Source organism: Lampris incognitus, chromosome 12 (genome assembly GCF_029633865.1).
Source record: "Lampris incognitus isolate fLamInc1 chromosome 12, fLamInc1.hap2, whole genome shotgun sequence".
Classification (NCBI taxonomy): domain Eukaryota; kingdom Metazoa; phylum Chordata; class Actinopteri; order Lampriformes; family Lampridae; genus Lampris; species Lampris incognitus.
Window position 1 is genome coordinate 12,016,941 of NC_079222.1, and position 17,596 is coordinate 12,034,536.

Sequence of the window (17,596 nt, forward strand, 5' to 3'; positions counted from 1 at the left end):
CTACTGACTTCACTGATACTACATTATTCCTTATGGGGCAGCATAACGACTCACCTCCTCTCTCTTCCCCCCCCTCAGGTAAACACTATGGCGTGTACAGCTGTGAGGGCTGCAAAGGCTTCTTCAAAAGGACGGTGCGTAAGGATCTGACCTACACCTGCCGCGATAACAAGGACTGCATCATCGACAAGCGCCAGAGAAACCGCTGCCAGTACTGCCGCTACCAGAAGTGCTTGGCCATGGGCATGAAGAGAGAAGGTAAAGCACATGCCGTTGAGGATCAAGGGAATCCCACCCTCAACCCCAAATGTGCATTGGTGCATCGTACAAAACACACACACACACACACACACACACACACACAAATACATATATAATCCATGCGAAGTGTCTCATCTGTGTTGCACCAACCACAAGGCAAAGCACCGCTGGTTGGTTGATTTATTGAGTTATGTCATATTTTTTGTACGACTCATTAAATGTGTATGGTATAATCAGTATTTCTTTGCTATATTGCAGCTGAAAGTAGTAGTAGTAGTGGGGGCTCCCGGGTGGCGTGGCGGTCTATTCTGTTGCCTACCAACACATGGATTGGCGGTTCGAATCCTCATCTTACCTCCGGTTTGGTCGGGCGTCCCTACAGACACAGTTGGCCATGTCTGCGGGTGGGAAGCCGGATGTGGGTGGGTGTCCTGATCGCTGCACTAGCGCATCCTCCTCTGGTCGTTCGGGGTGCCTGTTCGGAGGGGGGAGATAACGTGATCCTCCCACGTGCTACGTGTCCCTGGTGAAACTCCTCACTGTCAGGTGAAAAAGAAAAAGCAGCTGGCGACTCCGCATGTATCGGAGGAGGCATGTGGTGGTCTGCAGCCCTCCCCGGGTCGGCAGAGGGGGCGGAGCAACGACCAGGAAGGCTCGGTAGAATGGGGCAATTGGCCGGTTAAAATTGGGGAGAAAAAGGGCGGGGGGGAAATACATACATACATACATACATACATACATACATACATACATACATACATACATACATACATACATACATACATGTTTGTGTGTGTATATATATGTGTGTATGTATGTGTGTATATATATGTATATATGTATATATAGATGTGTATATATATATGTATATATAGATGTATATATATTGATGTGTATATATAGGTGTGTGTATGTGTGTGTGTATATATATATATATATACACTACCGTTCAAAAGTTTGGGATCACCCAAACAATTTTGTGTTTTCCATGAAAAGTCACACTTATTCACCACCATATGTTGTGAAATGAATAGAAAATAGAGTCAAGACATTGACAAGGTTAGAAATAATTATTTGTATTTGAAATAAGATTTTTTTTACATCAAACTTTGCTTTCGTCAAAGAATCCTCCATTTGCAGCAATTACAGCATTGCAGACCTTTGGCATTCTAGCTGTTAATTTGTTGAGGTAATCTGGAGAAATTGCACCCCACGCTTCCAGAAGCAGCTCCCACAAGTTGGATTGGTTGGATGGGCACTTCTTTGAGCAGATTGAGTTTCTGGAGCATCACATTTGTGGGGTCAATTAAACGCTCAAAATGGCCAGAAAAAGAGAACTTTCATCTGAAACTCGACAGTCTATTCTTGTTCTTAGAAATGAAGGCTATTCCATGCGAGAAATTGCTAAGAAATTGAAGATTTCCTACACCGGTGTGTACTACTCCCTTCAGAGGACAGCACAAACAGGCTCTAACAGGTACTATTTAATGAAGATGCCAGTTGGGGACCTGTGAGGCGTCTGTTTCTCAAACTAGAGACTCTAATGTACTTATCTTCTTGCTCAGTTGTGCAACGCGGCCTCCCACTTCTTTTTCTACTCTGGTTAGAGCCTGTTTGTGCTGTCCTCTGAAGGGAGTAGTACACACCGGTGTAGGAAATCTTCAATTTCTTAGCAATTTCTCGCATGGAATAGCCTTCATTTCTAAGAACAAGAATAGACTGTCGAGTTTCAGATGAAAGTTCTCTTTTTCTGGCCATTTTGAGCGTTTAATTGACCCCACAAATGTGATGCTCCAGAAACTCAATCTGCTCAAAGAAGTGCCCATCCAACCAATCCAACTTGTGGGAGCTGCTTCTGGAAGCGTGGGGTGCAATTTCTCCAGATTACCTCAACAAATTAACAGCTAGAATGCCAAAGGTCTGCAATGCTGTAATTGCTGCAAATGGAGGATTCTTTGACGAAAGCAAAGTTTGATGTAAAAAAAATATTATTTCAAATACAAATCATTATTTCTAACCTTGTCAATGTCTTGACTCTATTTTCTATTCATTTCACAACATATGGTGGTGAATAAGTGTGACTTTTCATGGAAAACACGAAATTGTTTGGGTGATCCCAAACTTTTGAACGGTAGTGTATATATATATATGTGTGTGTGTGTGTGTGTGTGTGTGTGTGTGTGTGTGTGTGTGTGTGTGTGTGTGTATATGAAAACAAAATCTTAGTATGGACACACACACCATCATCATCACACACACACACACACAGTGAATTTCTTGTAATTGATTGCATGATAATACTTAGGTCATACACACACCCCTCTACTTTATTACCCTTTAATGAAAGGGCCTGGCTCAGGAGGGCTGCCATTGTTAAAAAAAAAAACACAACGAGATATTAATCATTTAACACCCCGTGCACTTAACACTCTCAGCCAGGGCGGCTAGCCGGCACGCGCAGCTTCACGCGACGCTCGTTTAGTCCTCAGTACGAGGGAAGAGCTGCAGGACTCCAGTGGGTGCGGTGCAGGAATCTGCTGCATAGCTGAAACGCCGGAGACGCTTTCTGGGGTTTTACATGTGAGGACAGATTACGGTGAAGGCTGGTAGGAAAGAGGCGTCCATGAGGTGCGGGTTTTAGCACTCTTGCAGGTGATAAGAATGTTGTCTTAGCACTCCTTGGTACTCTTTCACACATTCGACAGATCACTTGTTAGGCCCTCGCCTGCATGGCCGTCAAAGTGTGCCACGAAATTTAAAAAAACTACCCCTCGATACTGAAATGTAGAGCCTTAATTAAGTCATTAAGACTAGCTTTTTTTTTTCCCCCACCCAATTGTACCCATCCAATTACTCCTTTCTGCCGACCCGAGGAGGGCTGCAAACTACCACGTGCCTCCTCCGATACATGTGGAGTCCCCAGCCGCTTCTTTTCACCTGACAGTGAGGAGTTTCGCCAGGGGGACGTAGCACATGGGAGGATCATGCTATTCCCCTCAGTTCCCCCTCCCCCCGAATAAGCGCCCCGACCGACCAGAGGAGGCGTCAGTGCAGCAGCCAGGACACTTACCCACATCCATCTTCCCACCCCCAGACACGGCCAATTGTTTCTGTAGGGATGCCCGACCAAGCCGGAGGTAACCACGGGGATTCGAACCGCCGATCCCCTGGTTGGTAGGCAACGGAATAGACCGCCACGCCACCCGGACACCCTTGCAGCTGTACCCTTAAAGGAATTTCTGTGTCCGTCTATACTGTGCATGTATGTATTTGTATATTACACTTACGAGTACATCTGATTCTTTGCTTGCGTGTGTGTGTCTGTGTGTGTGTCTATGTGTGTGTGTGTGTGTGTGTGTTAGTATTTATCTCCACTCATTGAAGGGAAAACATGCCAAACCCAAAGTAAAACAAAAAAGACAGAAAAGAAAACAAGTGTGTCTTGAATGAGTCCATTCTGAGGGGTTTTCTTTCCCGGACTAATTTGTTTCGACCTATTCCTGGCCTCTCCACCCACCATTACTACCCCCTCCCCCCCTCTCCTTTTTTATATCATTGTGGGCCTTGGTGCGCCATTCAAGGATATTATCATTTACTGCCTTTCACCTCAGTCAGCGCTGCCTAAGCCCCCCACCCCCGTACCCCGAGGGCTGGGGTAGAGAACACGGCACCGGTAGCCCAAAAGGCTAAGCGAATCTGCAGAAAAACAGGATTAAATGAATTTATGCTCCTCCAGTCAGGGGAGGGGGAAGGAGGAGGAGGGGGGGGGGATAAAGCTAACATGATTTCAGCCCTCCTCACCTCTCCCTGACTCCAGCGCAAGTATTCTACCCTTGGGCTGACCTCCACCGCCAGACAGCAGTTCCTCCAAAGTGGGGCCCCTTCTCTCCCTCCACCTCTAATCCCCCCCCCCCAACACACACACACACACACGCACACACACTCCTCTCCTCCTTGTTCTCCCCCTCCCAGAACCCCAACCATCCCCTAGCCTTTTACACCCCCCCCCTACTCCTACCACCACTTCTGTGATTCAAGACTTGGAATAGAAACAAGAGAAGGGGGGGGGGGGATCATCTGGAAAAATTGTGTGTGTGTGTGTGTGTGTGTGTGTGTAATTGTGAAAGTATGTGTTTCACGTCTATAGGAATGTGTAGGTTTGCCTGCATATATATATTCCTTTTAGACTCAGATGGTCTTTACAGTACAATATCTTTTTTTTTTTTTTTTACCAAGTAATAAAACGAAACTTTTTATTAATCCCCGTGTGGAAGGCGAACATAAAAAGCCACAATATTTTTCTGCGGTCTCTGGAAATGTAGCGTTTTGAGACGTGTGTGTACACACACACACACACACACACACACACACAAAACGTGTGTCTTCTTCTCTTGAGGGTGGAGGTGCGGTTTCTGTTGCCTTGGCCACAGTGAGCCTCGGTGTCTGCGCAGCGCACAAACCATTTCCTGTGTCTCCTCGCCAAGCCAATCAAATAACAGGACCAGCGCGAGACTCTGCTTCGACCAGACTTTATTTTGTTTACGCCACATAGAGAGAGAGCGAGAGAGCGAGAGAGGGGGGGGGGGGGGGAGAAGAAGAGACTATTAGATAAAGTATCCATTGATCTACTGTGAGCTCGGCGTCTTTCAAAGCTTCTCCGTCACACAAAGCATCCGGCGAGCAGGAATGTCTTGAATAAAAAGCGACAGTCCCCCGTACATACATTATTCAGGCGCCTATAAATGTTTTTTTGTTGTTTTGTTTTGTTTTGTTGGTGGGTAAAAGGTGCCAGCTGGTCGTCATTTTACTTGAAACTGGAAACGAAGCGCTTTGATAAGGACGACGGGAGGACTCCTTGAACACGTCCACGCCGCTTTGTTTTGCGTGATGCTGGTCTCGGGTGGGAAGCGTGCGCCGTCCCCACTGTGCAAATAATTACCCATGATTCAACTCTGTTGAACGTTCAGCAGCACGAAACGTGACGGGCCGCGATGTATTAGTAAATGCGTTGGGGCACACGCTGAGGCACGCGCTCCCTCGCGCAAGCAAACATGCGTTGGTATGCACGGGTGCATGTATGTGCTGTTTGTTGTGTGCATGTTTTTAACAATGGATACACCGGTGATGAGTACTCGTGTATAAATGTGTGCACATCAACACAAGTTCAAGTCCTTACTTGAAAGGAAGGATCAGGATTGCAATCTGATGCGCCTGCTTCCACAACTGTTTCACAAGCAATAAGAACGCACAGCAATAGGGCGTCTGGGTAGCGTAGCGGTCTATTCCGTTGCCTACCAACACGGGGATCGCTGGTTCGAATCTCCGTGTTACCTCCGGCTTGGTCAGGCGTCCCTACAGACACAATTGGCCGTGTCTGCGGTTGGGAAGCCGGATGTGGGTATGTGTCCTGGTCACCGCACTAAGCGCCTGCTCTGGTCGGTCGGGGCGCCTGTACCGGGGGGGGGGGGACTGGAGGGAATAGCGTGATCCCCCCACGCGCTACGTCCCCCTGGCGAAACTCCTCTCGTCAGGTGAAAAGAAGCGGCTGGCGACTCCACATGTATCGGAGGAGGCATGTGGTAGTCTGCAGCCCTCCTCCCCGGATCGGCAGAGGAGGTGGAGCAGTGACCAGGGCGGCTCAGAAGGGTGGGGTAATCGGCTGGGTACATTGGGCGGGGGGGGGGGGGTTCCAAAAAAGAAAAAGCACAGTAATAGCCACTTTTCGAAAGGACTTTCTTGTAATTATCAGAGTAATTTTTTCCCATACCATGTTGACATGTGCTAGCATCACTCACCACAAACTGGAGAGCTGAGTTGAAATCAAGAGCACTGTTTTTGTGCCTCATTAGAAACTTGCTTAGTAATGAAGTTGCTGGACCTCCAAAAACGGTACTTGTGAACACACATCTGGACAATAAATAAGCAGCAGTAGTGACCGAAACCAGTTTTGTTACATGCAGCCGTTCAGGAGGAGCGCCAGAGGGCTAAGGACAAAAACGAGAACGAGGTTGAGTCCACCAGCAGCGCCAATGAGGACATGCCCGTGGAGAAGATCCTGGAAGCTGAGCAGGCAGTCGAACCCAAAACTGAGACCTATATCGAGACCAATCTTGGTGTGCCGTCCAACTCGGTGAGTTCTTGACAACATTCAAGTTTTCATTCCCTCTACATTTTGTAACTGCCCAGTGTAACCCTTCTAAAAAGCAATCACATGTAAATAGTGCCAGGGGCACCCAGGTAGCGTAGCGGTCTATTCCGTTGCCTACCAACACGGGGGTCGCTGGTTTGAATCCCCGTGTTACCTCCGGCATGGTCGGGCATCCCTCCAGACACAATTGGCCGTGTCTGCGGGTGGGAAGCCGGATGTGGGTATGTGTCCTGGTCGCTGCACTGGCGCCTCCTCTGGTCCGTTGGGGCGCCTGTTCAGGGGGGAGGGGGAACTGGTGATTCTCCCATGTGCTACTACGTCCCCCTGGTGAAACGTCTCACTGTCAGGTGAAAAGAAGCGGCTGGCGACTCCACATGTATCGGAGGAGGCATGTGGTAGTCTGTAGCCCTCCCCGGATCAGCAGAAGGGGTGGAGCAGCGACCGGGACGGCTCGGAAAAAAGGGTAATTGGCCGAGTACATTTGGCGAGAAAAGGGGGGGGGGGTAGTGCTGGACAGTATGGATAATATTGTTGTCATGATAATCATAAGGAATTTCACACAATCTTGATGTATAAAACACAATATTTGCTTACGTATGCAAAAATGCCATGCCTAAGAATCTAACTGAGGTTCCCAGAGAGTTGAATCAGTTCATCTGGACATTAAACTTTGTGTCCAGATGAACTGATTCAACTCTCTGGGATTTCATCGCCTGGGTTATTGAGCACGCAGTCAAGACTAACTGAGCTTCATCATGTTGAGCTGTTTGACAATGTGTAATATAATATCAAACCCAAACTAGTTTTCAAATCATACACTCTCAGACTTATTCAGATCGCATAGTGTGAGAAATTTCACACAGCAGATTGTTGTTAATTCAGACCACAAAATTGTGTTTCACGATATCAAAATACTCAAATGTCAACTCAATAAAATACCATTGAAAGACCATACGTGATATTGCCCATTTATATACAAATGTAGTATTTATGTACATTTTCATTCTGTTTTCCCATCAGATTTATTGTGAAATTGATCAGGGAATTATTTCTTTAATTCTTGAAAAATACTGACTGTATCAACCCCATGTCCCCTTTAACCCCACAGTTTCATTTTATCACACTTTGGCTATTGCCAAAAATCTCAGCATGAAAACTACATTAATGAACAGTAACAACACTACCCCTCTGCATAAAGTGTTGATAACTGACTGAACCACATGTGTCCAAGGTGCTGGTGTCATTTTTGTGATGAACATGTGTTTGCACAGATTTCCTGCAGGTAACAGACTCTGAAATGTGCCGGTCAGGAAACGATTTCCCGTAGTATCTGCTTAGTGGCACCTTTTTTTCCCATCCTTGTAACCTCCTCTTCACGTCCCTCGTGGTCCTTTATGGACTGACATAGGCTAACATGGACATTAATTCTTCTGAATCAGACTTCACCTCGGGCACTTCTTTGTTTGGGTGATTTGCGGTTGGGGGGGGGTTGCAATGGTTGTCTCTGTTTGCTCATTAGTTAAAGCTGCTTGTTGTTTTTGAAATCTGTACCCGTCAGGATGTTTTTACAGGACCCTGCCACCTGCTGGCAGGGATTGAGACAAGCATTTGTTATGGATGCAGTCGTCATCAGCTTTTCCAGCCTCGGTGCTTTTTCGAGGTGACTGCTGGTGGTGTAGTGAATTATTTCACCTGTTCACCTTGGATTGCCTATCAGCTGGGAGTCCCCCCCACCCCCCTCCCAGTGCCAGCCTGGCACTGCAGGCTGTCTTTGACACAGAGGAGACTATTACTGATGAATAATGCAACAGGCAGACGGTTCCTGAAAGCACCTCACAAAGCCTCAGCTTTCTCAGGAACTCTGCTGGAACATTAGAAAGGGAGGAGCTGCGCAGTAGTTTACTAAAGGAGTCGGGCCGGATGAAGGGATGGCGTGGAGGGAGGGAGGGAGTGAGAAAAAAAATAAAGTGAGAGAGCGAGTGCTTCTTCTGGGATCCGTGTAGTTTAGGGGAGGGAAGTGTCCTGTGAGGTGAAGGTAGATATGTGAAGGCTGTTATGTGAGTAAATGGGAGCTATTTTGAGGGTTAGATGGAAATGTACAAGACGAGCGCTGACGTTACGGAGAGAGAGAGAGAAGGAGGGGAGGGTCACAGGGGAATGACTGGCAGCTTAGACACACTAATGCACTCAGTGTTTAGACTCAGCCCTGTCAGAGCCCTCGCTGCTGACTGTCTACCTAGTGTCAACAGGGGGCGCTACAGAAAAAGCAAGTTGGAGGGGGGAGGGTGTAGCTAGCCTTAATGTATTGACCCTCTCTGTTGTAACTGCATGGCTCTTCCTGTTTCTGATGGTATCACGGTTTTTGTTTATGCACTTCTATACACCTTTTAATGGGCTCATGAAACCACACACAGAGAGCATTGTAAATCCACAGCCTGACGCATGTGCTGGAAGCAAACTGAACGGCTGAGTAGGATTTTGTGAGGGGAGAGAGTTGACACACAACCAATAACAGCCAGCCATTTTTATAAGAATGTGAACGTCAATGTGCTATTGGTTAGTTTTTTTTTTTTTTTATGTTTTGGTTTTGGTTTTTGGGGTGGGGGGGGGGGTTTGTGCAACAAAGTGATAACAATAAAAGTGTGAAACAATACAAAACATGGTGATGGAAGATATGACAAAGGAGGTATTAGAATCACAAAGTAATCAGACTTAATCGATACAGAACAAAACAAAAAATAGAAGAGAAGACAAACCAGCAAAACAAAAAAACAGAAAGAAAGAAAGAAAAAAAAAGATGGCAAGTACAGCTCGATGGTTTTTGGGGGAGTGAAGGTTCAAATGAGACAGGATAATGTGGCTAAATATGTGAATGTCTGTGGTAGTGTGGAAGGAATTTCGAGAAGGAGTTGGGTGGGGTTGTAATGATAAAAATGATAATAATAAAGATAACAATAATGATAATATCGCTGGTAATATCAAGAAGAGAATAAACATTAGAGGGTGAAAAGACTTAAGGATAAACAATGATTATGATAATAACAATAACAACAATAACCATAATTATAATACATTTGATTGTAAATGAAAAGAGTTTCACAGTAGGTAGAAAGTACACATAACAATGGTAATTCATGGGGGCAGTCTAGAGGGAAAGAGAGTGAAAAGGGAAAAAAGAAGAGAAGAAAAAACAGAGGGATGGATAGATTAGAGGACGCTAGGGGGGATTTGAATGTGTGTGTGTGTGTGTGTGTGTGTGTGTGTTTGTTGGTTGTATGTGTGTGATGCCTGTGCCATGTGTAAGTGTATGTCAGATTAAAAATTTGAAGGGATCGCGGTGTATGTGTTATGGCAGATATGTGTGTGTGAATGACAGTGTGTACGTTTATTGTGGATGGTGGACAGGCAAGAAGAGGTGATTAGGGAAATTGGTGCGGGAATTAAGAGTTTTGGTATATGGATGAATGGATATCAGACTGTCAAAATCAGCAGTTTTTTTTTAATAGAGGCAGGTATTTTTTTTTCCATTGATATTCATTTGATTAGTAGATGTTTTCCAAAGTGTAATATTGGTTAAGTTTCTTGATTTCCAGTTTATGAGGATAGTTTTCTTGGCGATGATTAGGGCTGTGGAAAGTATTCTACTGGATGTGTTGTTGTGTAGGTTAATGCTTGATATGACTCCTAGTAAGCAGAGTGAAGGGGAACGTGGGATGTGGAAGCCTAAAAGTAGAGAGAGGTTATAACCTCTCAGTGATATCACACCAGAATTGTTTAATTGGTGTGCAGTCCAATGTGGCATGTATACAAGTGTCTTTTGGTGTTTTGTGTGCAGTGCAGACAAATTTCAGAGTATATAAAGCCCATCTTAAACATCGTTTTCCCCGTGTAGTGTACTCTATGGATAGTCTTGTATTATATGAGTATATGAGTTGTATTGGTGGATATAGAGAGGATATTTTTGCAGATTTGGGTCCAGAAGTCGGCACCAAAGATGATCTGTAGGTCTTGTTCCCTTTTTTTTTTTTTTTGAAGGGATGGTTATTGTTAGGTCGGACTTGGAAATTATCTTATAGATTTTGAATAGTTTTTTTTTTTTTTTTAATAATATCGATCAGGTCTGATGTTAATAGGGAAAGATCTAGGTTAGAGGATTTAATGTTGATTTTGGTCTGAATAGAGGATTTCATCTGGAGAAATTCTAAAAAGTGATTCTCCCCAATGCTGTACTTCTGGGCCAGATGAGGGAATGAGAACAAAGCGTTATTATGAAAGATATGTTTGAGGTGCGTGATACCTTTACTAATCCATGATGAAAAGTTTAGTGGTTTTCTGTTCATTAAGAAATCAGTATTGCTACAGATGGGAGTGTGTTTGGTAGGTAAGATTGTGGTGTTAGTTATTTGGTGAAATCCCCCCCCCCCGGGCTGTCAGAGTATGATAGGCTAGGGTAGGGCTTTTGAATCACGGATGGTGTGCAATGGAGCAGCTTATGAATGTTAAGTCTGAAATATGTTTGTTCTATGTCTATCCAGGAGTTGTCGGATTGATTAGGATTGGTCCATTTGTGAATGTATTGAAGTTGGTGGGCAATGAAGTAATGGTGAAATGTTGGTGCTTCCAGGCCTCTGCAGGTTTTGGGTTTTTATAAATTAGCTAGTCTGATTCTAGGTGTCTTTTTTTTCCAGTAGAATTTTGAAATGATGGAGTCTAGGGATTGGAACCAGGGGGTTGGGACTTGAAGGGCATCATTGAGATTAGGTAGTTTATCATGGGTAGTATGGTCATTTTAATTATAGCAAATCTGCATATGAGGGATATTGGTAAATTCATCCAACATTTACGGTTGTTGTCTACTCGGAACCATTTCAAGACTTGGGGAGCTCGTGCTTTCCAGTCGGCAGCACCTAAGCTTTGGAATAGTCTCCCAATAAGTCCGAGGCCTGTGGACTCGTTTAAAAAGCTCTTAAAAACCCATCTGTTCATACAGGCATTTAGGTAGCATGTGATATTTTAACTTGTGCTTTTCTGTTTCCTCTAGTGTGTTTTATCTATTGTTTATCCTTGTCTTATTTGACTGTGAAGCACTTTGTGACTTGTGTCTGCGAAAGGTGCTATATAAATAAAATGTACTTCACTTGCTGTTTTAAAGAGTGGGTTGAAGTTAAGATTGACTAACTTTGGCAGCCTGGGGGAAATACTTTATTCCCAAAATATGTGATGTTACCAACACGCAGAGAGAGAACTGGTGTTCGAACTGCCACATCCCAGCTGTTGGAGCTGAGTGAGAGAATTGTGGATTTAGACCAGTTGATAGTGTAATCTGAGATGATAGAGGAAGTGTTGATGAGGCAGATGGTTTTGGGTAGTGAAGGGGAAGGATTTTGTAGGTAAAGTAAAATCTCATCTGCATAAAGCCTGATATTATGGTGCAAATTGGATTCATGTATTTGACGGATAGTGCTGCAAGTGGTTCATTGAAAATGGTGAATGATATGGGGAGAAAGTGCATCCTTACCTAGTACCCCTGTGTAAAATTAACCACTGTGGTAATAGTCCATTGGTAGTGATCGTTGCCATCGGTGATGTGTACAAAATCCTTACCCAGTGGATTCACCAAAACGAATTTATTTAGTGTAGAAACTAAAAAATTCCCAATTTACTTTATCAAATACCTTTTCTGCATCTAATGAAACTATGACTATTTGTGAGTTTGTGGGAGATGTTTAATACGTCTGCGTAGGTTATTAGATGAGTGTCTTCCTTTAATAAAGCCAATTTAGTCTGAGTGAATGATAGATTAAGTAAATGTTTCAATCTGGGATGCTAGGGCTTTACTAACGATTTTTGTGTCTGTGTTGATGAGAGATAGGAGACGATTGCTTGATGGGGAGGTGGAGTCTTTGTCAAGTTTTAGTAGAAGAGAGATTGTAGCAGTGTTCATGTCTATGGGAAGTTTGGGTTTTTGTTTTATTTCAGCCGTTAATACATTGAAAATAGTTGCCAGAATATTCCAAAAGTGTTTATAGAACTCAACAAGGAAGCCATAAGGACCTGGTGATTTATTGTTAGGCATAAGTTTGAGTGCATTATGGAATTCTCTTATTCTAAACGATTCCTCAAGTGCATCTGCTTGGTCTTCAGTAAGTTGGCAGTAAATTAATGTTGCTTAGGAATGTGTCAATGTCTTCTTGGCTTGGTTTACTTGCTGAGTATGGGTTGGTATAAAAATCTTGGAAGGTCTTATTTATTTCCTCATATGTCTGCACGATCTTCCCTGCTCAGTTCATAATCATTGAGATTGATTTTTCTTTGCTTTGCTTGATTTGGTTGGTTAGGTATTTTCCAGATTTATTCCTGCATTCAAAATTTTTGTGTCTATGTCTATGTAGGAGGAATTGAGTTTTTCTGTTTGTGCATTCATTCAACTGTTATTTGTGTTTCCATTTCTGTAAATTAATCTGGATTTGATCTGTGGGATTATTTGCATTAATTTTCTCTTTTAATTTTTTGTTCTAAGTACATTACCTGTCCATTCTTTCTTTTTCTTGTGTGTGGAATATGGTATGATTTTCCCTCTTAATACTTCTTCCCTCATTTCCCAAAGTAGTGATTGTATTATTTCCGATGAATCATTTATTTCAAGGTAGGAGGCCCACTCTCTTTTAGTATAATTATCAAAGTCAGGGTCATAAAGTAAGGACGTATTAAATCGCCATCTGTAGGATGATTTAAGAGAATGATTGATACTCCAGGTGAGGGAGACAGGAGCATGACCACTAATGATAATGGAGTGCATAAGTATGGCTGAGATTTTGGAAATAATTGAACTACTGGTTAAAAAGAAGTCAATATGAGAGTAGGAGTGCTAAACCGGTGAAAATAATTAATATTTTATAGCAGTCGCCGTTTTAATCACCAACCATCGCCGAGACCAAAATCACTATTGGCCATGAGCTAGTTTTACTTTGAAGGTAGAAGATCACTTGTCGTCTCTCAGTCTCGCTCCCAGTTCATTGGACGTTTTTCTTGGTGTACTTGAGCAAGTGCATGATAATATTGCTAAGACATTGTTTCTTTCTTCAGAAAGAGAAAAAAACATTGTTGTTATGAACAAAAAGTATTTTTGTGAATTTCAAGGATATAGTGTTAAACAGTGCAAACAAAAGAGGTGACAAGAATAAAAAATACCCTTTTTACTTCATGGGTGCTTTAAGTGGCCCTGTGATGGCCTGGCGGCCTGTCCAGGGTGTCTCCAAGCCTGCTGCCCAATGACTGCTGGGATAGGCTCCAGCATCCCCGCAACCATGAGAGCAGGATTATATACCTCAGTTTCATAGATAGACAGACAGATAGACAGATAGATAGATAGATAGATAGATAGATAGATAGATAGATAGATAGATAGATAGATAGATAGATAGATAGATAGATAGATAGATAGATAGATAGATAGACAGACAGACAGACAGACAGACAGACAGACAGACAGACAGACAGACAGACAGACAGACAGACAGACAGACAGACAGACAGACAGACAGAAAGAAAGCTGAGGTAGTGTTTGGAAAGTATTGGAATGTGTCCCCATGTCATACTGGATGTCCTGGCCATGCCGACTCTTCTCTTGTCTGAAGCCCGTCCCTCTGCCTCCCCCCTGCAAGGTCTCCTTTGAGAAGCACTGCCCCATGGGATAATTAATCACTGGGCCCGGGCCGTGAGTGCGCACCATGAATGGGCCGCCGCCACTGTCTAATGGCCGGGGTCTGGCCAAGCTGAATAAAGTGTGTTTATCTCATGGTGACCTAGAACAGGAGTTAAACAGGCGTTAGTAATATGCCTCCAGCCAGACAAGGAAGGGCCTTTTTTCAAGGAGGAGGGGGAGAAAAGTACATGCTATCATTCAGTCACGCTGGGGTGTTCTCTTTTTCTCTCCTCCGTCCATTTCTCTTTTGTTCTCTCTCTCTCGCTCTCTCGCTCTCTCTCTGGCCCATCTTTCTAGTTTTTGTTGGGTATGCTACCATTCCTCTGTTGTTAAATCTCTTGTCTCGATATCTTTTTCATCCTTATCTAAATCGCGTTAATATTATTTAGATAATGCTCAGTTGTCGAACTGGTTCCCTGTCTAAATATTAGGATGTTTTATTTTCCTAAAGTGGGACACAGTAATTCATTTCCACCCTGATCCATATGAGTACCCAATTTCTCTTTGCTGTCAGGCTAGCATAGTGTGGTTCAAGCAGAATAATGAAAAATTGAAAGGCAAATCTTTCGTCTCTCCTCCACAAGTGATGAAAATTTCATAGGACAGTATGCAAGCCCGGCACTTCTCTAAGCTGCTGGGATGGGCGTCGTGGTTGTGCTCCATGCACAGCTGAGAAGTGTTTGATTTGGTTAGGATTGAAGACAATGTTGTTTATGGCAGGCATTAAAAAGATGTGCAGAAAGTGGCTCCTTGTGAAAACTCCATTGCTTACATCCTCCTCTCCCTCACTTTTTACCTCAAGGGACTGTTTCCCTCCCTCCTCCTCCTCCTCCTCTTCAGTTTCCACACATTTTCAGAAAACAATCAGCTGGCCATCATTCTCTTGAGAGTGGGATTTTTCACAGTTAAACGACAGTGTAAAAACCTCTTACAGATAAGTTGAGAGGGTGTCCCTGGTGGGTCTCTGTAAAGTTTTAAGGCCTCTGCACACCAAGTCTACATTTATTGTCAGAAAATTTCACAAGTTGAAAAATAATTATGTTTACACCCCAACTCCAAAAAATGCCATCTGTCATGAACGCTTACTAGACAGTTTCGATTTCCTGCGTTGTTTCACATCCACCAATAAGCGCTCAGAGGTTTTGGAGACTTGTTGGACCACGATGATGAATAAAAAAACATCAAAAAATCGGACTTGGCCTTTACAGCCTAAATATTAGGTTAATGTTATTTCTGCAGCACAGTGGTTAGCGCGGTCGCCTCACAGCAAGAAGGTCCTGGGTTCGATCCCCGGGCTTGTCCAACCTTGGGGGTTGTCCCAGGTCGTCCTCTGTGTGGAGTTTGCATCTTCTCCCCGTGTCTGTGTGGGTTTCCTCCGGGTGCTCCGGTTTCCTCCCACAGTCCAAAGACAAGTAGGTCAGGTGAATCGGCCGTACTAAATTGTCCCTAGGTGTGAATGTGTGGGCCCTGCGATGGCCTGGCGGCCTGTCCAGGGTGTCTCCCGCCTGCCGCCCAATGACTGCTGGGATAGGCTCCAGCATCCCCACAACCCCCGATTGGGATAAGCAGTTTGGATAATGGATGGATGGATATTAGTTCTTCATAGGCCGCACCCTCCTCCTCTGTTGTGGCCCAAAATATTTTCACTAACTGGAAATACAGTAAATGCAGTAATGTGATCCCTGATGGTTGTCGCGTGGGTGTGCGAGCTCCTTTTCCTTGTGATATCCATAGGCAGACGCAGAGAAACCAGGTCAGTAAAGACACTGTTAAGAGAGCCATGCAACATTCATGAGCTTGGCTGTGTTTAACGAGAACTCTGGGACTTGTATTCTTTCGAGGCGGCGGCGTCTCAACCGCGCGGCATGCCGAAGCCCCCCTTTTGTTTTACTTTGTTTGGGCTGGGGCTGCCCTTTGGAATAAATTAGCCGAATCTGTTTATGTGTTTTTGAGAGAAGCGCTATGCACAAAAACTGTCACGCTTAGCTGTGTCGTCCACGTCTCCCAAGGAGCTCGGATGCTGAAATATTCATAAGATGCCTGTCCCCCCCCCCCCCCCCAAAAAAAAAGAACTGCCTCCAGTTTTCAAAACAGTGTAGGCTTTGTGTCTAGTTAACTTTTTTTCATATTTCAAGTGCCCATCTCGGATACTCCGCCGTCAGTGTAAGTTTCACACCATGGGGAGGTAGGGGAGGGAGCGGAGGAGAGAATAAAATGGATGGTGTGGGTATAGTCTTAGGCCTGTGAATTAGAAAGGGAAAGCGTGAGTGCGAGGATCCCCCCCCCCCCCTTCATCTTTAACTAATCTTCTCTTGAGAGCTGCAGTTGATGTTGGGATCCTGTGAGCTTCTACCATTGATCGGTGGGATTTGGGGAGGGGAGTTGGAGTAAAGTTCCTTTGACTGTTGTTGTCGGAGTGTGGGTTCACACGCGGCTACTTTGAATTTAAGTGTGTTTATTTAATGTAAAATTATGCGCAAAAAAACATTTGCACATTCTCTCTTAGTTTTTGTTTGCCAACGTACACGTGGAGGATGCGGACCCTGGGGGACAGTGGCAAATTTGTCCTCTGTGATTGACAGTGTTGTTTGAGATTCGACGTCCATGCCCTGATACATTTTCATTTTAGATTTAGTTGTGGGCATGTTTTTCCTCCGCTGCTCCCACTGGATCAGAGGAAATAATGTTTTCTTTCAGTCTGATGGATCGCATCAGTTGAAAGGTGTGTGTCCTTGCCCCCTTGATTAACATTTTAATGGCGCTCATAAAAGTTTCACAAAAAAACTTGTCATCTTGACAAGTAATTTCTAAAGAATTCATGAAAACATCCGATAATATGACTACACAGCGAACTTTGTTTCAGTATAACTGAATTTAGCACAGACGTGTATCTTAATTAATTGATGCTGTCTGGAACAGTACATGCTCGGCCCTAACAAGATGTTCAAGGCCAAAGGGGAGAGTGAGAAGACGCTTCCATTACTCTACACACTGACCATGGAAAACTCCACATACACCTTTCCTAAATGGATTTGCACTTCCTTTTGGTACAATCTGTGTCTCAAGGCTGAAAAATTATCTTTAACCTGGGCGTCCGGGTAGCGTAGTGGTTTTATTCCGTTGCCTACCAACACGGGGCTCGCCGGTTCACATCCCCGTGTTACCACCGGCTTGGTCAGGCGTCCCTACAGACACAATTGGCCGTGTCTGTGTTGGGAAGCCAGATACGGGTATGTGTCCTGGTCACTGCACTAGTGCCTCCTCTGGTCAGTCGGGCGCCTGTTCGGGGGGGAGGGAGGGGGAATAGTGTGATCCTCCCACGTGCTACGTTCCTCTGGCGAAACTCCTCACTGTCAGGTGACAAGAAGCGGCTGGCGACTCCACATGCATCAGAGGAGGCATGTGGTAGTCCGCAGCCCTCCCCAGATTGGCAGAGGGGGTGGGGTAGCGACCGGGACAGCTCAGTAGAGTGGGGTTAATGG

At 44.5% G+C, this 17,596-nt stretch overlaps 1 protein-coding gene across 2 annotated transcripts in view; it reads left to right on the plus strand.

Annotated features, from left to right (window-relative positions):
• Positions 1 to 17,596, plus strand: part of LOC130122185 (retinoic acid receptor RXR-alpha-A) — a 64,051-nt gene that overhangs the window by 32,799 nt on the left and 13,656 nt on the right. The window contains exons 3-4 of one of the 2 annotated variants that reach the window (XM_056291226.1): positions 79 to 258; positions 6,222 to 6,391. In XM_056291226.1, coding sequence (XP_056147201.1) covers positions 79 to 258; positions 6,222 to 6,391 — 350 coding nt within the window. Of the gene's footprint in view, positions 1 to 78; positions 259 to 6,206; positions 6,392 to 17,596 lie in introns of both variants that reach the window. The other variant, XM_056291224.1, reaches the window with a different exon arrangement.